This window comes from Staurois parvus, unplaced genomic scaffold (assembly GCF_062004578.1).
Source record: "Staurois parvus isolate SC_StPar_1 unplaced genomic scaffold, SC_StPar_1.0 ptg000377l, whole genome shotgun sequence".
NCBI classification, from domain to species: domain Eukaryota; kingdom Metazoa; phylum Chordata; class Amphibia; order Anura; family Ranidae; genus Staurois; species Staurois parvus.
Genome location: NW_028318173.1, coordinates 1,000,740 through 1,022,743, shown reverse-complemented (window position 1 = coordinate 1,022,743; position 22,004 = coordinate 1,000,740). Strand labels below are relative to the sequence as shown.

At 40.1% G+C, this 22,004-nt stretch overlaps 1 protein-coding gene across 3 annotated transcripts in view; it reads right to left on the bottom strand.

Moving 5' to 3' along the window:
• ASTN2 (astrotactin 2) overlaps window positions 1-22,004 on the bottom strand; it is a 521,452-nt gene that overhangs the window by 376,339 nt on the left and 123,109 nt on the right. For all 3 annotated transcript variants that reach the window (XM_089685523.1, XM_089685524.1, XM_089685525.1), the window contains exon 3: window positions 13,642-13,996. In XM_089685523.1, the coding sequence (XP_089541649.1) occupies window positions 13,642-13,996 (355 nt within the window). The remainder of the gene's footprint in view (window positions 1-13,641; window positions 13,997-22,004) is intronic.

The following is a 22,004-nucleotide window of genomic DNA, read 5'->3' as shown; positions in this document are numbered from 1 at the left end:
GCCTAACATCTCTCTTCTCACATCTTGTGTGTATGGGTGCCTTAAAAAGTCTGCTGGGTGCATCATTTTTGGTTCTTTACATAAACTAAAGCAAAATTGGCGTTGGATTCAACTTCTATGTCTTATTGAAGAGTTAAGCTGCCTGTGGATGGTGCCAAGTCAGCAGGTGACCACACTGTCTATACAGACTGGGTTTAAGAAGGGGTGTCAATGCATTTGAAACAGAACATGGAAGATACGCGTAGAGAAATGCTTTTTTCAGGTTTGGATTTTTTGAGTTGTAATTGCATGGACTTTTAGTTACATTATGTTTTAGGCAGGGCTTTTTTTCTGCGGGAGCGCAGGGGGAACGCAGTTCCGGCACCTCCAGCACCTCCAGCACTGAATGTATGTAATAGCATCCAAAAACTATACTTGGCTGTGCATTCTCTATAAGGAGCGGTACTGGGAGGTGGGTAGTGGGTGGAACCAAAGGATGGTGCTCAGGGGTGGGTAAGGGGGCGGAGACTAGAAGTGATTCAGAAGGGGGAAGTTCCTGGACCTAGTCTCTGAGAACAAAACACCTGGTTATAGGCACTTAGGTTTCTCGGGAGATTTGCTGCCGTGAGTTTTTATATTATGTTTCGAATGCCTATTATTCATACAGTCTTTATTCCACATTTATGCAGAATATAACGGCAATAAAAAAAAAAAACGGAAAATATGAAGACGAAATATCATATTTTATTTTCTAGTCGGTCCAATCATGCTGAGGGTAGGATAAGCCTCTTAGGTCTCCAAGAAATCTTGGAATTCTTCCAGTTGTAGGGTAGTGTATGCCAAGGTGAGCCTTCTTCCCGAGACTAAACAGCTATTGATGAATGAACACCCGAATGAGTCATTCATTTCTGAACATGCTGAAAACTCCACTTCTGTAAAACATACGCTCACCGACCACTTCATTAGATCCAGCTTGCTATTGCCGGGTTGGACCCCCTTTTTCCTTCAGAACTGCCTTCATCCTTCGTGACGTAGATACAACAAGGTGTTGGAAACGTTCCTCAGAGATTTTGGTCCATATTGACATGATAGCATCACGCAGTTGCTGCAGATCCATGATGCGAATTTTCGTTCCACTCTATCCCGAAGCTGCTCTATTGGATGGAGATCTGGTGACTGTGGAGGCCATTGGAGTCCAGTGATCTCATTGTCATGTTCCAGAAACCAGTTGGAGATGATTGGAGCTTTGTGACATGGTGCATTATCCTGCAGGAAGGAGCCATCAGAAGATGGGGACACTGGAGTCATAAAGGGATGGACATGGTCAGCAACAATACCCAGGCAGAAAGTAATGTTTAAATGATGCTCAATTGGTACTAAGGGGCCCAAAGTGTGCCACGAAAATCTCTCCCACACCATGACACCAACACCACCAGCCTGAACCATTCATACAAGGCAGGATGGATCCACCACACAATGGCACCACCACCACCAGCCTGAACCGTTCATACAAGGCAGGATGGATCCAACACACCATGGAAACACCACCACCAGCCTGAACCGTTCATACAAGGCAGGATGGATCCACCACACCATGGCACCACCAGCCTGAACCATTGATACAAGGCAGGATGGATCTACCACACCATGGCACCACCATCACCAGCCTGAACCGTTGATACAAGGCAGCATGGATCCACCACGCCATGGCACCACCACCACCAGCCTGAACTGTTGATGCAAGGCAGGATGGATCCATGCTTTCATGTTGTTTACACCAATTGTGACCCTTCCATCTGAATGTCGAAGCTTAAATCCAGACTCATCAGACCAGGCAACGTTATTTCAATCTTCTGTTGTCCAATTTTGGTGCGCTTGTGCGAATTGTAACCTCTGTTTACTGTTCTTAGCTGACAGGAGTGGCACCCGGTTTGGTCTTCTGCTGCTGTAGCCCATCTGCTTCAAAGTTTGAGGTTTTGTTTGTTCAGAGATGGTATTCTGCATACGTTGGTTGTAGCGAGTGGTAATTTGAGTTACTGCTGCTTTACTATCATCTCGAACCAGCCTGCCCATTCTCCTTTGACCTCTGACAACAAGGCATTTTCAGTCCACACAACTACTGCTCACTGGATATTTTTTCGGACCATCCTCTGTAAATCCTAGAGATGGTTGTGTGTGAAAATCCAAGTAGATGTGCAGTTTTTTAAATACTCAGACCAGCCCGTCTGGCACCAACAACCATGCCACGTTCAAAGTCACTTAAATCCCCATTCTGATGATCGGTTTGAAGTTTCAGCAAGTCGACTTCACCACGTCTAGATGCCTAAGCGCATTGAGTTGTGGCCATGTGATTGGCTGATTAGCAATTTGTGTCACCAAACAACGGGTGGACCTAATACAGGGGCCGGTGATGGTATATCAGCTGTGAAATCGTTACAGAAATAATGTTGTAGCATAACAATAAAAAAATTATGTTCTCTCTGTTAAAATAAGATCATTCCAGGTGCCTCACATCCGACAAATCCCGTAGGTATCGATGAGAGAGTCTCGGCCCAGACTCAATCCAAGCCACGCCCCAACGTGTTTCGCTCTCACCGCTCGCTGTTACCTATGGGTTTTGTCAGAGTTGTGGCACCTGGAATGATCCTCCTCCCTCTTTCCACACATTGAACTAAGGTGAGCTCTTTCCGAGCCTACACTCCTTAGTGGTTGCTCACCTGACTTGCTGTAGATTGACAGGAGCCCGAAGTGGCTCCTCATGTCTTTTGTGTGGGTTTGTGGTCATTGAAATCTGCAGTTAACTGTAATAAGATCCCAATAATATCCACCCTAGGGTGTTCTATACATTGGGTCGGTTCCGGCTCATGCATGATTAGCTCCTCACTTTTCCGGAAGTCTGCTTAGAGTTTGAGGTACAGTTTCAGACATATCCAGCATGTATGTTCTCTGCAGGAAGGCATAGTTTACACATGCAGATGGGGAGGGGGTAAAAAAAATGGCAGTTGAGCCACTTTTTTCCACATGTAGAATTACAAGCATTTCATAAGTGTCAATGACTTTTATTGACAATAACATGAAGTTCATGCAAAGAGTCAATATTTGCGGTGTTGGCCCTTCTTTTTCAAGACCTTTGAAATTCGCCCTGGCATGCTGTCAATCAACTTCTGGGCCATAACCTGACTGATGGCAGCCCATTCTTTCATAATCAATGCTTGGAGTTTGACAGAATTAGTGGGTTTTTTTTAGTTCACCCGCCTTTTGAGGATTGACCTCAAGTTCCCAATGGGATTAAGGTGTGTGTGGGGGGGGGGGTTCCTGGCCATGAACCCAAAATTTCAATGTTTTGCTCCTCAAGCCACTTAGTTATCACTTTTGTCCTTTGACAAGGTGCTTCATCATGCTGGAAAAGGCATTGGTCGTCACCAAACTGTTCTTGGATGGTTGGGAGAAGCTGCTCTCCGAGGATGTTTTTGTACCATTCTTTATTCATGGCTGTTTTCTTTCAATCAACTTCTGGGCCACGTCCTGACTGATGGCAGCCCATTCTTGCAAACTCAATGCTTGGAGTATGTCGGAATTTGTGGGGGTTTTTTTGTTCACCTGCCTTTTGAGGATTAAGGTCTGGGGGGTTTCCTGACCATGGACCCAAAATGTCAATGTTTTGTTCCTCAAGCCACTTAGTTATCACTTTTGCCTTATGGCAAGGTGTTCCATCATGCTTGAAAAGTCAATGTTCACCACCAAACTACCCTTGGATGATTGGGAGAAACTGCTCTCTGAGGATGTCTTTGGACCATTCTTCGTTCATGGCTGTTTTCTTTCAATCAACTTCTGGACCACATCCTGACTGATGGCAGCCCATTCTTGCTTAATTAATGCTTGAAGTTTGTCAGAATTTGTGGGATTTTTGTTTGTTCACCCTCCTTTTGAGGATTGACCACAAATTCTCAATGGGATTAAGGTCTGGGGGGTTTCCTGACCATGGACCAAAAATGTCGATGTTTTGTTCCTCAAGCCACTAAGTTATCACTTTTGCCTTATGGCAAGGTGCTCCATCATGCTGGAAAAGTCATTGTTCACCACCAAACAGTCCTTGGATGGTTGGGAGAAACTGCTCTCTGAGGATGTTTTTGGACTTTATTCATGGCTCTTTCAATCAACTTCTGGGCCACATCCTGATTAATGGCAGCCCATTCTTGCATAATCAATGCTTGGAGTTTGTCAGAATTTGCTCTCGGAGGATGTTTTTGGACCAGCCTTTATTCATGGCTGTGTTTTCAGGCAAAATTGTGACTGAGCCCACTCCTTTGGCTGATAAGCAATTCCACACATGATGCTTTACTGTTGGCATGACACAGGACTGATGGTAGCGCTCACCTTTTCTTCTCCAGACAAGGTCTTTTCCAAATTTCTCAATCAGAAAAGCGATTCTTCAAAGAAAATGACTTCACCCCAGTCCTCAGCAGTCCAATCCCTGTACCTTTTGCGGATTATCAGTCTGTCCCTGATGTTTTTCCTGGAGAGAAGTGGCTTCTTTGCTGCCTTTCTTGACACCAAGCCATCCTCCAAAAGTCTTCTCCTCACTGGGCGTGCCGATGCATCACACCTGTCTGCTGCCGTTCCCGAGCAAGCTCTGCACTGGTGATGCCCCGATCCAGCACCTGAATTAACTTTTGGAGACAGTCCTGGCGCTTGCTGGACTTTCTTAGGTGCCCTGAAGCCTTCTTCACAACAATTGAACCTCTCTCCTTGAAGTTCTTGGTGATCCAATAAACGGTTGGTTTAGGTGCAACCTTAGTAGGAGCAATATCCTTGCCTGGGAATCCCTTTTTGTGCAAAGCAATGATGATCGCACATGTTTCCTAGCAGATAAATTAATGTTTGTATCATTTTCAAATGTTTTGGCCAGGGCTGTAGATCAACGTCAGTCAGTGCAAGGGCATATAGAAAACAATTGTATTTTATGTGCCCTACTCATACCACAATGTCGGTGTGGTGTGTTGTGCACATCCTTTTTCTGCAACGCACTGGAGCTCATCTGATGTCATCGCACCTTTAGATTGATATGAATCAATTATTTACTTTGACATTTAATTAATTTTTTTTTTTTTTCAAAGTAAACAGTGCCTTGCTACATTAAAACGCAAGCTACTGCTCCCCGCTGCCATCACAGAACGGACACCAGCCTGCAAGCCTTTATAGATCATTTTGGCGTTGGGCATGTGTGAATGGGCCCCTTAGCGTAACGGCCTGATACATCTTAAAGCTCACCTGTACCTTCCCTTAATAATAGTGTAATGTAGAGAAGATGGATAAATTATAATAGATATGAAATTCTGTTTTATTTTTTTAACACTTTTTTTACTGCAGCAAGGGTAAAAATACACAGGGTGCCAGAAAATACAGGATTACTGGAGGGAAATAATTCAATACATTCAGGAAATATGTGGGATAACTATACAGACCCATATGGAAGAAAAATATACTTGAAATATATTTTAAAAATATTCTTCTCAAATATATTGACATATATTTGAAATGTTACATTATATTTCAATAAATAAATATATATATATATATATATATATATATATATACAAATGTAGATTTGTATTTTAAAGACATACAGTGTATTTGAAATGTATTTTTAAAAATATTTTTCATATATTTTGTAATAATCACACATTTCAACATACAGTATATATATATATGTATATATATATATATATATATATATATATATATATATATATATATATAATTATTATTATTATACAGGATTTATATAGCGCCAACAGTTTGCTCAGCGCTTTACAATATAACGGGAGACAATACAGCAAAAATACAGTTCAATACAAGAGGGAAAGGAGGGCCCTGATCCTTGGAGCTTACAATCTAGGATATATATATATATACACACACACACACACATTGTATATTGATATGTGTTTTTATTACAAGATATATGACAAATATTTTTAAAAATACATTTCAAATACACTGTATGTCTTTAAAGATACAAATCTACATTTTTTGGAATGCATTTACAAATGTATGTAAAACTACCGTATATACTCAAGTATAAGCCGACCCGAATATAAGCCGAGGTACCTAATTTTACCACAAAAAACTGGGAAAAACGATTGACTCGAGTATAAGCCGAGGGTGGGAACACCAGTGGGAAGAATCGTGCCTCATCATTGGTGTCAGTGGGAGGAATAGTGTCCCATCATTGGTGTCAGTGGGAGGAATAGTGCCCCATCATTGGTATCAGTGGGAGGAATAGTGCCCCATCATTGGTATCAGTGGGAGGAATAGTGCCCCATCATTGGTATCAGTGGGAGGAATAATGCCCCATCATTGGTATCAGTGGGAGGAATAGTGCCCCATCATTGGTATCAGTGGGAGGAATAGTGCCCCATCATTGGTGTCAGTGGGAGGAATAGCGCCCCATCATTGGTGTCAGTGGGAGGAATAGTGCCCCATCATTAGTATCAGTGGGGGGAATAGCACCCCATTATTGGTGTCAGTGGAATAGTGCCCCATCTTTGGTGTCAGTGGGAGGAATAGTGTCCCATCATTGGTGTCAGTGGGAGGAATAGTGTCCCAACATTGGTGTCAGTGGAAGGAATAGTATCCCATCATTGGTGTCAGTGGGGGGGTGGAGGAATAGTGCCCCATCGTTGGTGTCAGTGGGGGGGAGGAAAAGTGCCCCATCGTTGGTGTCAGTGGGGGGGAGGAATAGTATCCCATGATTGGTGTCAGTGGGGGGTGGAATAGTGCTCCATGATTGGTGTCAGTGGGGGGGTGGAATAGTGCCCCATCATTGGTGTCAGTGGGGGGGGGGAGGAATAGTGCCCAATCGTTGGTGTCAGTGGGGGGGGGAAAGTGCCCCATCGTTGGTGTCAGTGGGAGGAATAATGCCCCATCATTGGTATCAGTGACACCAATGATGGGGCACTATTCCTCCCACTGACACTTGCTGACCCCTGTTCCAGTATGGTGCTGCTGCAGCCAGCATATGTGGTTGCAGCAGCACCTAAGCACGGCACACTTACCTGCATCTCCTTCACTCGATTTTCGCAGGGCCGCTCAGCTCCGCCTCCTCACCGGTGATTGGCCGCCTGTGTGCCTTTCCTGAGCTACAGTTCTGGCGGCCAATCACCGGTGAGAAGGCGGAGCCGAGCAGCCGCGCGAACATCCAGTGGACGAACCGAATGAAGGAGCAGCCGCGCTTCCTGGACCGGATCGTCGTGGGACCGGAGCCAGGTAAGAGACAACAGCCCCCTGCCCACCCCTGTACTTAGTTTCCCTTCTGTTGGAAGGGGGGGGGGAGCCATCTGCAGACGTTGACTCGAGTATAAGCCGAGGGGGCCGTTTTTCAGCACAAAAAATGTGCTGAAAAACTCGGCTTATACTCGAGTATATACGGTATATGTTAAAATGACATTTTTATATGTTAAGAAAAAATCTGAATATATTTAAAAAATATATATATATAAAAATTTTTTTTTTTTGAATATATTCTTCAGATTTAATTTTTTTTACATATAAAAAAGTCATTTTAACATATATTTTTGTAAATGCATTCCAAAAATGTAGATTTGTACTTTTTATAGACATACAGTATATTTGAAATGTATTTTTAAAAATATTTTTCATATATTTTGTAATAAAAAGCATTTCAACATACAGTATATATATATATATATATATATATATATATATATATATATATATATATAAATATATTGACTATGGCCAAAATTTTAGTATTTCAAATATATGGCAATACATTTGGGAAGAATATTTTTAAAATATATTTCAAATATATTTTTCTTCCATATGGGTGGCCCCGTTGCTGACAGCCCGTTAAACTGTAGGAGAGTCCTAGAGCTGTTCACTTAGCTGTACAAACATTACATGCCCAGGGATGAATACCCGAAACTCAGACTTTTTGCAAAAGTGACCAATAGATCACTTTTCCTTTAAAAAAAAAAAAAATGGAGCAGAGTGCTCTTCTCATCATAAGTCTCTGTTTAGACAGAACTGTGGACGTGTGAATTCAAGCACCTTCAAAGGTCAAGCTGTTTCTCTAGCTGTAGGCATGATAGATGGCTTTTGCAGAACGGATGCATTATGCAGATAACATCTTAGTTTTTTCACTGTCTTCATTCCAGGGCAGAAGTACTCTGTCTACTTGATCGACTTCGATCCCTCAAAGGTTCGCCAGCCAATCAGTAGAAGATACCTTCTACATAAATATTGCTTCGATAGCTATGGTTTTTTAGGGTTCCTGCCTTTTGTTTTGCCTTTCCAAATGTTTCTATAGTTCTTAATTCGTCTGGAACATGAAATCATTTCCAGGTTGAAGGAACTTCACTCTATTTTTGACTCTTCTGTTTTCCCTATTAAGTTCCCCCATGTTCTAATTTCTGTCTTGTTGACTATGGACATCAAGCTATTTACAGTAGCAAATCCGTGATCGATAAAGTCTTTGTGTAACCTATTAGGTCATAGATCATCTAAGACATTGGAATATGACGAATCTGTGACTAGTTGGTAGTTTTCAAGCGATGGTCGTGGTGGCATCTGAGGGTCACCTATCTGATAGTCCAACCACTGAAGGAAGAAGAAGTGAACAGATTGTACATTTCAAAGGATGGTAGAAGCATTCTAGGGTTATCCATGGGGTAGTCCAGCAACCAATACCCACTGAAGCAATAGTTGGTAGGCTTCAAGGGATGGTAGTGGTGGCATCTGAGGGTCACCTATCTCATAGTCCAACCACTGAAGGAAGAGGAAGTGAACAGTTTGTACGTTTGATAAAGTCTTTGTGTAACCTGTTAGGTCATAGGTGATCTAAGACATTGGAATATGATGAACCTGTGACTAGTTGGTAGGTTTCAAGGGATGGTAGTGGTGGCATCTGAGGTTCACCTATCTGTTCCTTCAACCACTGAAGGAAGAGGAAGTGAACAGATTGTACGTTTGAAAAAGTCTTTGTGTAACCTGCTAGGTCATAGGTGATCTAAGACATTGGAATATGGCAAATCTGTGACTAGTTGGTAGGTTTCAAGGAATGGTAATGGTGGCATCTGAGGGTCACCTATCTGATAGTCCAACCACTGAAGGAAGAGGAAGTGAACACTTTGTACGTTTCAAAGGATGGTAGAAGCATTCTAGGGTTATCTATGGGGTAGTCCAGCAACTGATAACCACTGAAGCAATAGTTGGTAGGTTTCAAGAGATGGTAGTGGTGGCATCTGAGGGTCACCTATGATCCCAAGAACACCATCCCAACTGTCAAATATGGTGGTGGAAACATTCTGCTTTGGGGGTGTTTTTCTGCTAAGAGGACAGGACAACTGCTCCGCATCAAAGGGACAATGGATGGGGCAATGTACCATCAAATCTTGGGTGAGAACCTTCTTCCTTCAGCCAGGGCATTGAAAATGGGTTGTGGATGGGTGTTCCAGCATGACAATGACCCAAAACACACAGCCAAGGCAACAAAGGAGTGGCTCAAGAAGAAGCACTTTAAGGTCCTGGAGTGGCCTAGCCAGTCTACAGACCTTAATCCGATTGAAAATCTGTGGAGGGAGCTGAAAGTTCGAGTTGCCAAACGTCAGCCACCAAACCTTAATGACTTGGAGAGGATCTGCCAAGAGGAGTGGGCCAAAATCCCTCCTGAGATGTGTGCAAACCTGGGGGCCAACTCCAGGAAACGTCAGACCTCTGTGATTGCCAACAAGGGATTTGCCACCAAGTACTAAGTCATGTTTGGTGAAGGGGATCAAATACTTAATTCACTCATGAACATGCAAATCAGTCATCATTTGTTAGACATGCATTTCTGCTGAATTTGTTGTTGCTATTCTGTCTCTGTGTTACAATACACCTACCATTCAATTTTTAGACCGATCATTTCTTTGTGAGTGGGCAAACATTAAAAATCAGCAACCCTCATTGTTCACATATTGCCCTGCCCTACATTTAATGTAAAGGAAGAGATATGGACATATTTGTAGTCCATATCAAAAGAGCAGCTTAGGGTGACGACCATGGTTCCACCATAGTGGAAGAGTGACATAGCCATCCAGGGACAGGAAGTGTGTAATCTGCGGGACTGCTAGGTGGGCAGCACAGTGGCTAAATGGTTAGCACTTCCGCCTGGCAGCACTAGGGTTGTTGGTTCGAATTCCAACCATGGCACCACCTGCCTGGAGTTTGCATGTTCTCCCTGTGCCTGTGTGGGTTTCTTCCCACACTCCAAAGACATGCTGGTAGGTGAATTGGCTCCTGTCTAAGTTCTTCCTAGTATGTGTATGTATGAATGTGAGTTAGGGACCTTAGATTGTATGCTCCTCGGGGGTGGGGACTGATGTGAATGTACAATATATATGTAAACTGCTGTGTAAATTGACGACGCTATAATAAAATAAAGCAACAGAAGGTTGAAAAATGGAAAAAAAACGCAACCACCACATCAAAGACTAGTAAATTTCAATATATTACATTTTTGGTTTAGGGTTTAGATATACTCTAGGGCCCTGCTGCCCAATCTACGGCCCCGGAGCCACATACAGCCCATCAATGTTTGAAGTGTGGCTCTTGAGCCCCAGCAGTCAGTAGAGGAAGCATTGATTTGTAAAGGGGAAATATATTACATTTTTGGTTTGGGGTTTAGATATACTCTAGGGCCCTGGTGCCCAACCTGCGGCCCGAGAGCCACATGCAGCCCATCCATGTTTGAAGTGCGGACCTTGGGCCCCAGCAGTCAGTAGAGGGAGCATTGATTTGTACAGGGGAAATTAAATATATTACATTTTTGGTTTGGGGTTTAGATATACTCTAGGGCCCTGGTGCCCAACCTGCGGCCCGAGAGCCACATGCAGCTCATCCATATTTGAACTGTGGCCCTTGGTCCCCAGCAGTCAGTAAAGGGAGCATTGATTTGTAAAGGGGAAATATATTACATTTTTGGTTTGGGGTTTAGATATACTCTAGGGCCCTCGTGCCCAACCTGTGGGCCGAGAGCCACATGCAGCCCATCGATGTTTGAAGTATGGCCCTTGAGCCCCAGCAGTCAGTAGAGGGAGCATTGATTTGCAAAGGGGAAATAATGGCAATAAAGTCTATTGGTTTCAAGCGACATGTGGTCTCCAACATGACTTCAGTCTCCAACCACTCCTATAAAACGATCTCTGCCCTTTTTCTCCAGAAAGTCTTCCATCTGTGATAGTCCTCTGCAGCATTCAATGTAATAAATACTATATGTGACCCTTTGGAGACACAGGGGAGCTACAGCAACACTGCCCCTAGCTACATCACCAACCTCAGATATCGTCCAAATCGCCCACTCTGCTCCTCCCAAGACATCTTGCTCTCTAGCTCCCTCGTCACCTCCTCCCACGCTCGCCTCCAGGACTTCTCCAGAGCCTCTCTCATCCTCTGGAATGTCCTACCCCAGTACTGTGTCCTCCCTTCAGTCTACTGCTTTTCCTCCTGTGTGACCTCACTTCCGCCCTCGCTGCAGTTCCCGCTGGTCACGGGCACTTCTAGTACCTGTCGGACCTGCCTCCAGCTTCCAGGGATTCTTCCTGACTTTTACCCTACACTGTGGGACCTCCACTCTGCCCAGCCACCCGGGATTTGTCATCTCCCCAAGCGACCAGCTCCACACGGGATGGACCCCTGCAGGACACAGTAACGGTCTACTGATGGGCTTATTTTAATTCTCTATTATATGAGTTTTTACATTGAGGATCATTCAACTTCTTTTACATACTGCCCTCAGAAGGCGCCTCTCTTTTTCCTTTAAGTGTTAAGGCTTAATTTTAGAATTTAGATTCAATTTTAGAGTCCGTATGGAAGGGGGTCAAAGGTCAAGGCCAGACTAAGAGACAAGCAGAGACTTTTTCTACTCTTCTTCTGTGCCAAAAACACCAGACCGATGAGATGCTCCATCTGCTCACTTTGCTTTCTCTTCCCATCAGCATGTTCCTTGTCTGCACATTTGCCTAAAGCACCCCTGGTCGGCTCTCAACCCTTCCCCAATCTTAGTCCCATTGTACAGGTAGACTGAAATCAAGTAAAATTCTGATACTTTCATTATCTGTATTGATTTATGTCTTTTTATATCTGCTTTGAGCTTCATTTTATTTGGTGCTGAAATGAATGCTCCTTATGTTGCCACAGCTCAGCAGAGGAGTCTCATGATTTATCTTTTTACAATTTATATTCTGAAAAACACCCAAAAGTCAGTTGATTTTACGTATCAGCAATCACTAAGTTTGGCACCTGCTCACCCAAACTAGTAGGGTGTATGTCTTTGGACTTGCCCTGAAAGTCTTGAGAAAGGGGGGGAGATCAGGTGGTCTTTTTGGTAGGGTCTCCCTTCAGGGGACCCCTCCTAGTACTTGAGTAGGCCTTTCTTTGGCAGGCCTCATGGAGAAAGGGGCCTGCCTGGTTTTGGCTGGTTGGATCACGAGTTCCCCAGTCCTTGTCAGGAGCCTTGCACCACAGGGGATCAGTACCAGGGTCCTTACTCTTCAAAGAAGGACCATGTGTACACCCTGCGCTTTTTTTATACACCTGGCGTTTAGATTTTAGAGCTTCATTTTCTTGGGTGCTGAAAGGAAGGCTCCTTATTTTGCCACAACTCAGCAGAGGAGTCTCATGATTTATCTTTTTACGATTTATAATCTGAAAAACACCTAAAAGTCAGTCTGATTTTACGTATCAGCAATCATTAAGTTTGGCACCTTCTCACCCAAACTAGTAGGGTGTATGTCTTTGGACTTGCCCTGAAAGTCTTGAGAAAGGGGGGGAGATCAGGTGGCCTTTTTGTCAGGGTCTCCATTCGAGGGACTCCTGCTAACACTTGAGTAGGCCTTTCTTTGGCAGGCCTCCCAAAGAAATGGGGCCTGCCCAGTTTTGGTTGGTTGGACCACGAGTTCCCCAGTCCTTGTCAGGAGCCATGCACCACGGGGGATCAGGACCAGGGTCCTTTCTCTTTGAAGAAGGGCCATGTGTATACCCTGTGCACTTTTTATACACCTGGTGTTCAGATTTTAGAGCTTCATTTTATTGGGTGCTGAAAGAAAGGCTCCTTATGTTGCCACAACTCAGCAGAGGAGTCTCATGATTTATCCTTTTACGATTTATAATCTGAAAAACACCCAAAAGTCAGTCTGATTTTACGTATCAGCAATCACTAAGTTTGGCACCTGCTTACCCAAACTAGTAGGGTGTATGTCTTTGGACTTACCTTGAAAGTCTTGAGAAAGGGGGGGAGATCAGGTGGCCTTTTGGTCAGGGTCTCCCTTCAGGGGACCGCTCCTGGTACTTGAGTAGGCCTTTCTTTGGCAGGCCTCCCGAAAAAAAGGGCCTGCCCAATTTTGGCTGGTTGGATCACGAGTTCCCCAGTCCTTTTTAGGAGACTTGCACCATGGAGGATCAGGACCAGGGTCTTTCCTCTTCGAAGAAGGACCATGTGTACACCCTGAGCACTTTTTATACAGCTGGTGTTTAGATCTGTGTGTGCTCACTGCACATTGGAGCTTCAAAAAAAATCAGCAATTACATATCGCAAAGGTTGCGGCTTTTCCTTTCAAAAATAAAAATGTTGGCAAACGTATACACACTTTAGCCACTCACCTCTTTTTTGTAAGTGCCTTTTGTCTTCTCTCTCCTGGGTTGCTTGCTTTTTGCTGTCCATCTGAGGTCTTCTTTCCGTACACCTCGGCGTGTCTTCCTCATCACAGTCGTAATCGTCGAGAATCGGGGTCTCCCGGATGGACATCCTCAACACCGAGCTGTGAGGCTGCAATTTGGACGAGCGAAAGTCTCGTGACGGGGGACCCAGCAATACGGACGGGATGTAATGGATCTCGTGAGTGGCTTCCGTACTGGCGCTCTTTTGTGGTATCCGCCTTCGCTTGTGCCAGCGCCGCTGAGCAAATAGTGCAACGGAGAAAATGAGCAGCAGTAAAAGCAGTGCGATCAGTCCACCCTGCGGAGAGAGGAATGGTAGTGTTCATTCGAGAAGCGTGGCATTTCTTTTTTTGAGATGCAAAGACACATAAAATATTCCAATTAAGGATGGACTTCTTAGAAAAAAAAATTGGACTCCTTGGAACAAAGTAGAAAAAAGAGAATTGTTATTTCTACTGAAACCTGAAAGACGCTACCTCTGCTTAGAAGGAGAGAGCTAATTATGTAGAACAGTAGACTGGACTGAGCTGAGCAGCAAACATTAAAGAGGTACTTCAGTCAAAAAAAAACCCAAAAAAAAACCACCTAAATATATTAACATATATTTGAAATACTACAATTTTGGCCATACTCAATATATTTCAAATTCTATATCAATATATATATATATATATACACACACACAGTATATATATATATATACAGTTGCAAGAAAAAGTATGTGAACCCCTTGGGATTACGTGGAGTTTTGCATGAATTGGGCATAAAATGTGCTCTGAACGTCATCTAAATCACAACAATAGAAGAACACAGTCTGCTGAACATAATACTACACAAACATTAGATGTTGCCATGGTTTAATTGCACATAACATGTAAACATTCACAGTGCAGGGAGGAAAAAGTATGTGAACCTTTGATTTAATAACTGATTGACCCTCCTTTGGCAGGAATAACCTCAACCAAACGTTTCCTGTAGTTGCAGATCAGACCTGCACAACGATCTGGAGTAATTTTGGACCACTCCTCTTCACAAAATTGTTTCAGTGTAGAAATATTCTTGGGATGTCTGGTGTGAATCGCTCTCTTAAGGTCATGCCACAGCATTTCAATCGGGTTGAGGTCAGGACTCTGACTGGGCCACTCCAGAAGGCGTATTCTGTGCTGTGGCAGCCATTGTTTTGAAGAATTACTTGTATGCTTTGGGTCATTGTCCTGTTGCATCACCCATCCTCTGCGGAGCTTCAGTTGGCGGACAGATGGTCGTACGTTTTCCTGCAAAATGTCTTGATAAACTCTGGAATTCATTTTCCCATCAATGACAACAATCCGTCCAGGCCCTGAGGCAGCAAAGCAGCCCCAAACCATGATGCTCCCTCCGCCATGTTTCACAGTGGGGATGAGGTTTTGATGTTGGTGTGCTGTGCCTTTTTTTCTCCTCACATAGTGTTGTGTGTTCTTCCCAAACAACTCAATCTTGGTTTCATCTGTCCACAGTATATTTTGCCAGTAGTGCTGTGGAACATCCAGGTGCTCTTTTGCAAACTTCAAACGTGCTACAATAATCTTTTTGGACAGCAATGGCTTCCTCCGTGGTGTCCTCCCATGTACTCCATTCTTGTTTAATGTTTTCCTTATTGTAGATGTATCAACAAAAATGTTAGCATGTGCCAGAGATTTCTGTAGGTCTTTAGCTGACACTCTGGTATTCTTCTTTACCTCATGCAGCATTCTGCGCTGTGCTCTTGCAGTCATTTTTACAGGACGACCATGCCTAGGGAGAGTAGCAACAGTGCTAAACTTTCTCCATTTGTAGACAGTCTGTCTTACCGTGGACACATGAACATCAAGGCTTTTGGAGATACTTTTGTAACCCTTTCCAGCTTCATGCAAGTCAACAATTCTTGATCATAGGTCTTCTGAGAGCTCTTTTCTGCGAGGCATGGTTCACATCAGAGAGTGCTTCTTGAAACCAGTAAACCCAAAACAGGTGTGTGTTTTTTAAGGGCAGGACAGCTGTCAGCAACACATCCAATATCATCACACTGATTGGAGTCAAGGTTGGCTCACTCCTGGCTCCAATTAGCTCTGGGAGAAGTCATTAAGCTAGGGACTCACATACTTTTTCCTCCCTGCACTGTGAATGTTTACATGTTATGTGCAATTAAACCATGGGAACATCTAATGTTTGTGTAGTATTATGTTCAGCAGACTGTGTTCTTCTATTGTTGTGACTTAGATGACGTTCAGAGCACATTTTATGCCCAATTCATGCAAAACTCCACGTAATCCCAAGGGGTTCACATACTTTTTCTTGCAACTGTATATATATATATATATATATATATATATATATATAACACACATATATATACATATATATATATATATATATATATATATATACACATACACACATATATACATTGAAATGTATTGAATATGGCCAAAATTGTGGTATTTCAAATATATGTCAATATATTTAGGTGCTTTTATATATATATATTCAATATATTTGAAATTATATTTCAATAAATATATATATATAGTATATATATATATATACACACACACACAGTATATATATATATATATATATATATATATATATATATATATATATATATACTGTATGTTGAAATGCATTTTTATTACAAAATCCATGAAAATATTTTAAAAAATACATTTCAAATATACTGTATGTCTTTAAAAATGCAAATCTAAATTTTTTGGATGCATTTACAAATATATGTAAAATATATGTTAAAATGATTTTTTTTATATTTTATAAATATATTTTTAAAAATATTTTTCATATATTTTGTAATATATAAAAAACGCATTTCAACATGCATTTTGTAATGGCTGATTACTTAATCCCGCATTTACTTAGTAAATGCAATCATTAAAAATGTGACATCTTTTCGGCTGTTGCTAGCAACACATTGCCCAGTGGATTTTTGCTATAAGTCGCATCATCAACAGTATAGCTGCCACTATAGTGTTTAGTGTTTCCACCCAAAAAAAAAAAACCCTCTTAATGCATTTTACCACGAATGGCTTGGTTATTTCTTGTGACCAGTCGGGGTGAAAGGCATTAGGGAGACAGTGGGGTTTCCCATATGGAAGTAAAATATATTTGAAATATATTTTAAAAATATTCTTCCCAAATATATTGACATATATTTATATTGACATATATTTGAAATACTACAATTTTGGCCATATTCAATATATTTCAAAATATATTTATATAAATATATATATATATATATATATATACTGTATGTTGAAATGCATTTTTATTACAAAATACATGAAAAATATTTTTAAAAATACATTTCAAATATACTGTATGTCTTTAAAAATACATTGCATTTGCAAATATATGTAAAAATATATGTTAAAGTGACTTTTTCATATGTAAAAAAAATCTGAAGAATATATTTAAAAAACATATTTTTAAAAATAGTTTTCATATATTTTGTAATATATAAAAAACTCATTTCAACATGCAGTATATATACTGTATATGTATATATATATATATATATATATATATATATATTAATTGAAATATATTTTGAAATATATTGAATACAGCCAACATTGTAGCATTTCAAATATATGTCAATATATTTGGGAAGAATATTTTTAAAATATATTTCAAATATATTTTTCTTCCATATGGGAAGCCGTGGCTTTATGTATCTTATGAACGCAGAGAGCAATGGCTTGGGGATGAGCACAAGGCAGTGCCCCCAGGGCAAACTGCTTTCCCTGGGGGCACTGTTGGAGGGGGAGGAGCCAGGAACACCGGCAGGGACCCGAAAAGAAGAGGATCGGGGCTGCTCTGTGCAACAAAACCATTACAAAGAGCAGGTACCCACATGGAAGAAAAATATATTTTACATATATTTTAAAAATACATTCTTAATATGTTCTTCCAAAATATATTGACATATTATTTCAAATACTACAATTTTGGCCATATTCAATACATTTCAAAAATATATTTAATTACTTTGGGGATATATTATTAAAAATATATTTGGAACACATGCTGAAATATATTTCAAAGTGTAATTTGAAATGCATTTACAAGTATATTTAAAAATCTGTTTAAATGCATTTTTTAGATGTTCAAAAATATCTGGAAAATATATGCGTTTGGAATATAAATTTAAATTTTACATTTTTGGAATACATGTTAAAATATATTCGCGTAGGCCAATATATTGTACATATATGTCGCATGTATATATTTTTTTTTTCTAAAAATATCTGGAAAATATATGCCTTTGGAAAATAAATTAAAATTTTACATTTTTGGAATACATGTTAAAATATATTTGCGTAGGCCAATATATTGTACATATATGTCACATGTATATATATATTCTTTCTAAATATATTGGAAATATATTTCTCTTCCATATGGGTAGGTATAAACATCTCTATTATTAAAAAAACAAAACAAAAAACAAAGCTTTAATGTCACTTTAAGATAACAATACCAGTGAGATAACCCTACAGGTCCAGTGTTACTTTTTCACTTTCCTCAACCCTTTCTTACTTCATGTTTTTTTTTTGTTTTTTTGTTTTTTACAAGAAAGTATCTTGCTGTTGTATAGGTTGCATGCTGTTATAGTCTATGATCTACGTTTTGTTTTTTTTAACTAATCGAAAAAAAAGAATCAAATTATAATACATGAATGGCATGACAAATGTTAGGTATTTCATGAACTGTGTTCATTCAGTCCCCGAATATGTAATTTTTGTAATTCAGTAATAAATCTCTAGAAAAGGATATAATATAATAAAAATATCACAAGCCCATGCTGATAAGGCCATCATCACAGTTGGCCGTTGCTCAGCTTCCAGTTAAAATTGGCCAAAGCCCAGGTGCTCATAAACCTGACATGATGCGGGAGAACCGTCGTCCAAGAATTTAAGTGCATTACACAGTCAGAGCTGGTCTTATTCGAGAAATCAAATTATCGGATCTGTAACGCTGGGTCAGTTTAAATTTTTCATTGCCTTCTCTCCCTCCGACAAATCAAATAGGAATATATTTAAAACGTCAAATTCAAATTGAAGAAAACATAAAAAGTGAAGTGGGGGTTGCAATTAAGAGAGCTTAGGTCTGACCGCATGTGGATTGGTTTTATTGTAAAAGATTTAATGAAGATGCGACTGGATAGGGCAACCTTTCCCAACCTCTTTACCTCCCGCTCTGTGCAGCAAAGTGGTGATGTCACCGCTACACGCCCACGTGGAAGAAAAATATATTTTAAATATATTTTAAAAATATTCTTTCCAAATATATTGACATATATTTGAAATCCTACAATTTTGGCCGTATTCAATATATTTCAAAATATATTTCAATAAATTATATACATAAATATATATATATATACTGTATATATATATTGCATGGTGAAATCATTTTTTTTATATATTACAAAATATATGAAATATGAAAACTATTTTTAAAAATATATATTTTTTAAATATATTCTGCAGATTTTTTTTAACATATAAAAAAGTAATTTTAACGTATATTTTTTACTTATATTTGTAAATGCATTCCTTGTAGATTTGTATTTTTAAAGACATACAGTATATTTGAAATGTATGTTTAAAAATATTTGAAATGTATTCTGTAATAAAAATGCATTTCAACATACAGTATATATATATATATATATATATATATATATATATATAAATATATTTTGAAATAAATATATATGCACCCTAGTGCAGCAATCCAATTTTCTTTTTTCTATATATGGCCTTTGGGAGGGCCTGATTGTATTGATTGATTGTATTGTATTTTTAAAGACATACAGTATATTTGAAATGTATTTTTAAAAATATTTTTCATGTATTTTGTAAAAAAAATGCATTTCAACATACAGTATATATATATATATATATATATATATATATATAAATATATTTTTATTGAAATATATTTTGAAATATATAAATATATATATATATATGCACCCTAGCGCAGCAATCCAATTTTCCATTTTCTTTACTCTATATATGGCCTTTGGGAGGACCTGATTGCTACTATGCACTGTGATTGATCATCGTTGTGCACTCCACCCATATTACTTAAATATATATATATATATATATATATACACATATATATATATATATACATATACTGCATGTTGAAATGTGTTTTTTATATATTATAAAATATATTGAAAATATTTAAAAAAAACGTAAATATTTTTAAATATATTCTTTTTTTTTTAAAAAAGTCATTTTAACATACATTTTTACATATATTTGTAAATGCATTCCAAAAATGTAAATTACAGGCATACCTCGGTTTACGAACGCCTTGGTTAATGTAATTTTCGGTTTACGAATGAAAATCCATTGAAAGTAACGCCTCGGTTTTCGCAATACGATCAGATTAATTGGGTTTCAATGCATTTACAAATTTTTTTTTTTTAATCATGTCCCTGTACAGTATTTATGCCTTTAAAGTGCACTTTATAAAGAGTTTTGAACAGATAAAAGACTTTTTCTTTTACTTTTTTTTTTTTTTACTGTTTTCATTGCATTCTTATGGGAAACCGCTTTTCGGTTTACAAATTTTTCGCTATATGAAATGTTCCGCAAAACGCATTCAATTCATAAACCGAGGTACACCTGTAAATGTGTTTTTAAAGACATACAGTATATTTGAAATGTATTTTTCATATATTTTATAATAAAAACGCATTTCAACATGCAGTGTGTATATATGTATGTATGTATGTGTGTGTGTGTATATATAGGTAATAACTGGGGGGATGGACTGGTAGGAGGAATAGAATATTTCGTTATTAGCTGAAGGCAGGATAGGCTTCCCTGAAGAGATAGGTTATCAGAGATCACCTAAAGTGGGCAGAGTAGGCGATAGTCTGATAGATTGGGGTAGAGAGTTCCAGAGGATGGTGGACACATGGCGGAGAAGTCCTGGAGATGAGCATTGGGAGGAGGAGACAAGGGAGCTAGAGAGCAGGAGGTCGTAGGAGGAGCGGAGAGGACGGTTTGGGTGATATTTGGAGACAAGATTGGTGATGTAATTTGGAATAGTAATAGTAGGTGTGATGTGACTGTGCCATTTTCCGAATACCACCGGTAAAGTGCAGAAACTCTATTTATGTGTGTACATTCCTTTCTTTGGGGGTATAAAGATCAATTGCCGGGAATGTCAGGAGAAGGCCAGTGGCAGAGTAGAGTAGAGCAGGGCCCAAGATGGTGCAGGGTCTATCTCCTGCATGCCTCCAACCTGTGACCATCTCTGGCGGCATGTGTCCAGGTTTTGACCATCTCTGGTGGCATGTGTCCAGGTTTTGACCATCTCTGGCGGCATGTGTCCAGTTTTTGACCATCTCTGGTGGCATGTGTCCACTTTTTGACCATGTCTGGTGGCATGTGTCTAGTTTTTGACCATGTCTGGCGGCATGTGTCCAGTTTTTGACCATCTCTGGCGGCAGGTGTCCAGTTTTTGTCCATCTCTGGCGGCAGGTGTCCAGTTTTTGACCATATCTGGTGGCCATGTGTCCAGTTTTAGACCATCTCAAGTGGGTATGTGTCCAGTTTTTGACCATCTCTGGCGGCAGGTGTCCAGTTTTTGTCCATCTCTGGTGGCAGGTGTCCAGTTTTTGACCATATCTGGTGGCCATGTGTCCAGTTTTAGACCATCTCAAGTGGGTATGTGTCCAGTTTTTGACCATCTCTGGTGGCATCTGTCCAGTTTTTGACCATCTTTGGTGGCATGTATCCAGTTTTTGACCATCTAGAGCAGCATGTCCGCAATCTTTTCCATTTCTAAAGCACTAAAACTATTGAGCATTCTAAATTAAATGTCAATATAAATCCTTTTGCAAGGCACCAAGCCCTATGAATTCAAAAGGAAATCACTATAAACATTTCTAATTAATTTAAAAGGTTCTTGTAGAACTCTTCAAATGCAAGCAATTGAGCAAAACAATTTATGGCCTCCAAAGCTGGCAGTATGCCTGCACAACCCATGGTGCACCACAAATACATTTAGAGCTCAACTCTGAGCAAACATCTAAAAACACAGTTGGAATACATGTATGGAAGTTATCTCACCTGCCAAAGCATTTTTTTTTCTGACCGGAGGCTCAGGGCCAAATTCACACTTATGGGGAAAGCCTACTGGGGGGTCCAGGTAACTGTTTTTGAGAGGCAGCCCAATTGCAAGCAATGGCAGGCTGAGAGCTCCTGCAACTAATTGTGCAATTGCTCATGGAGGGTTTG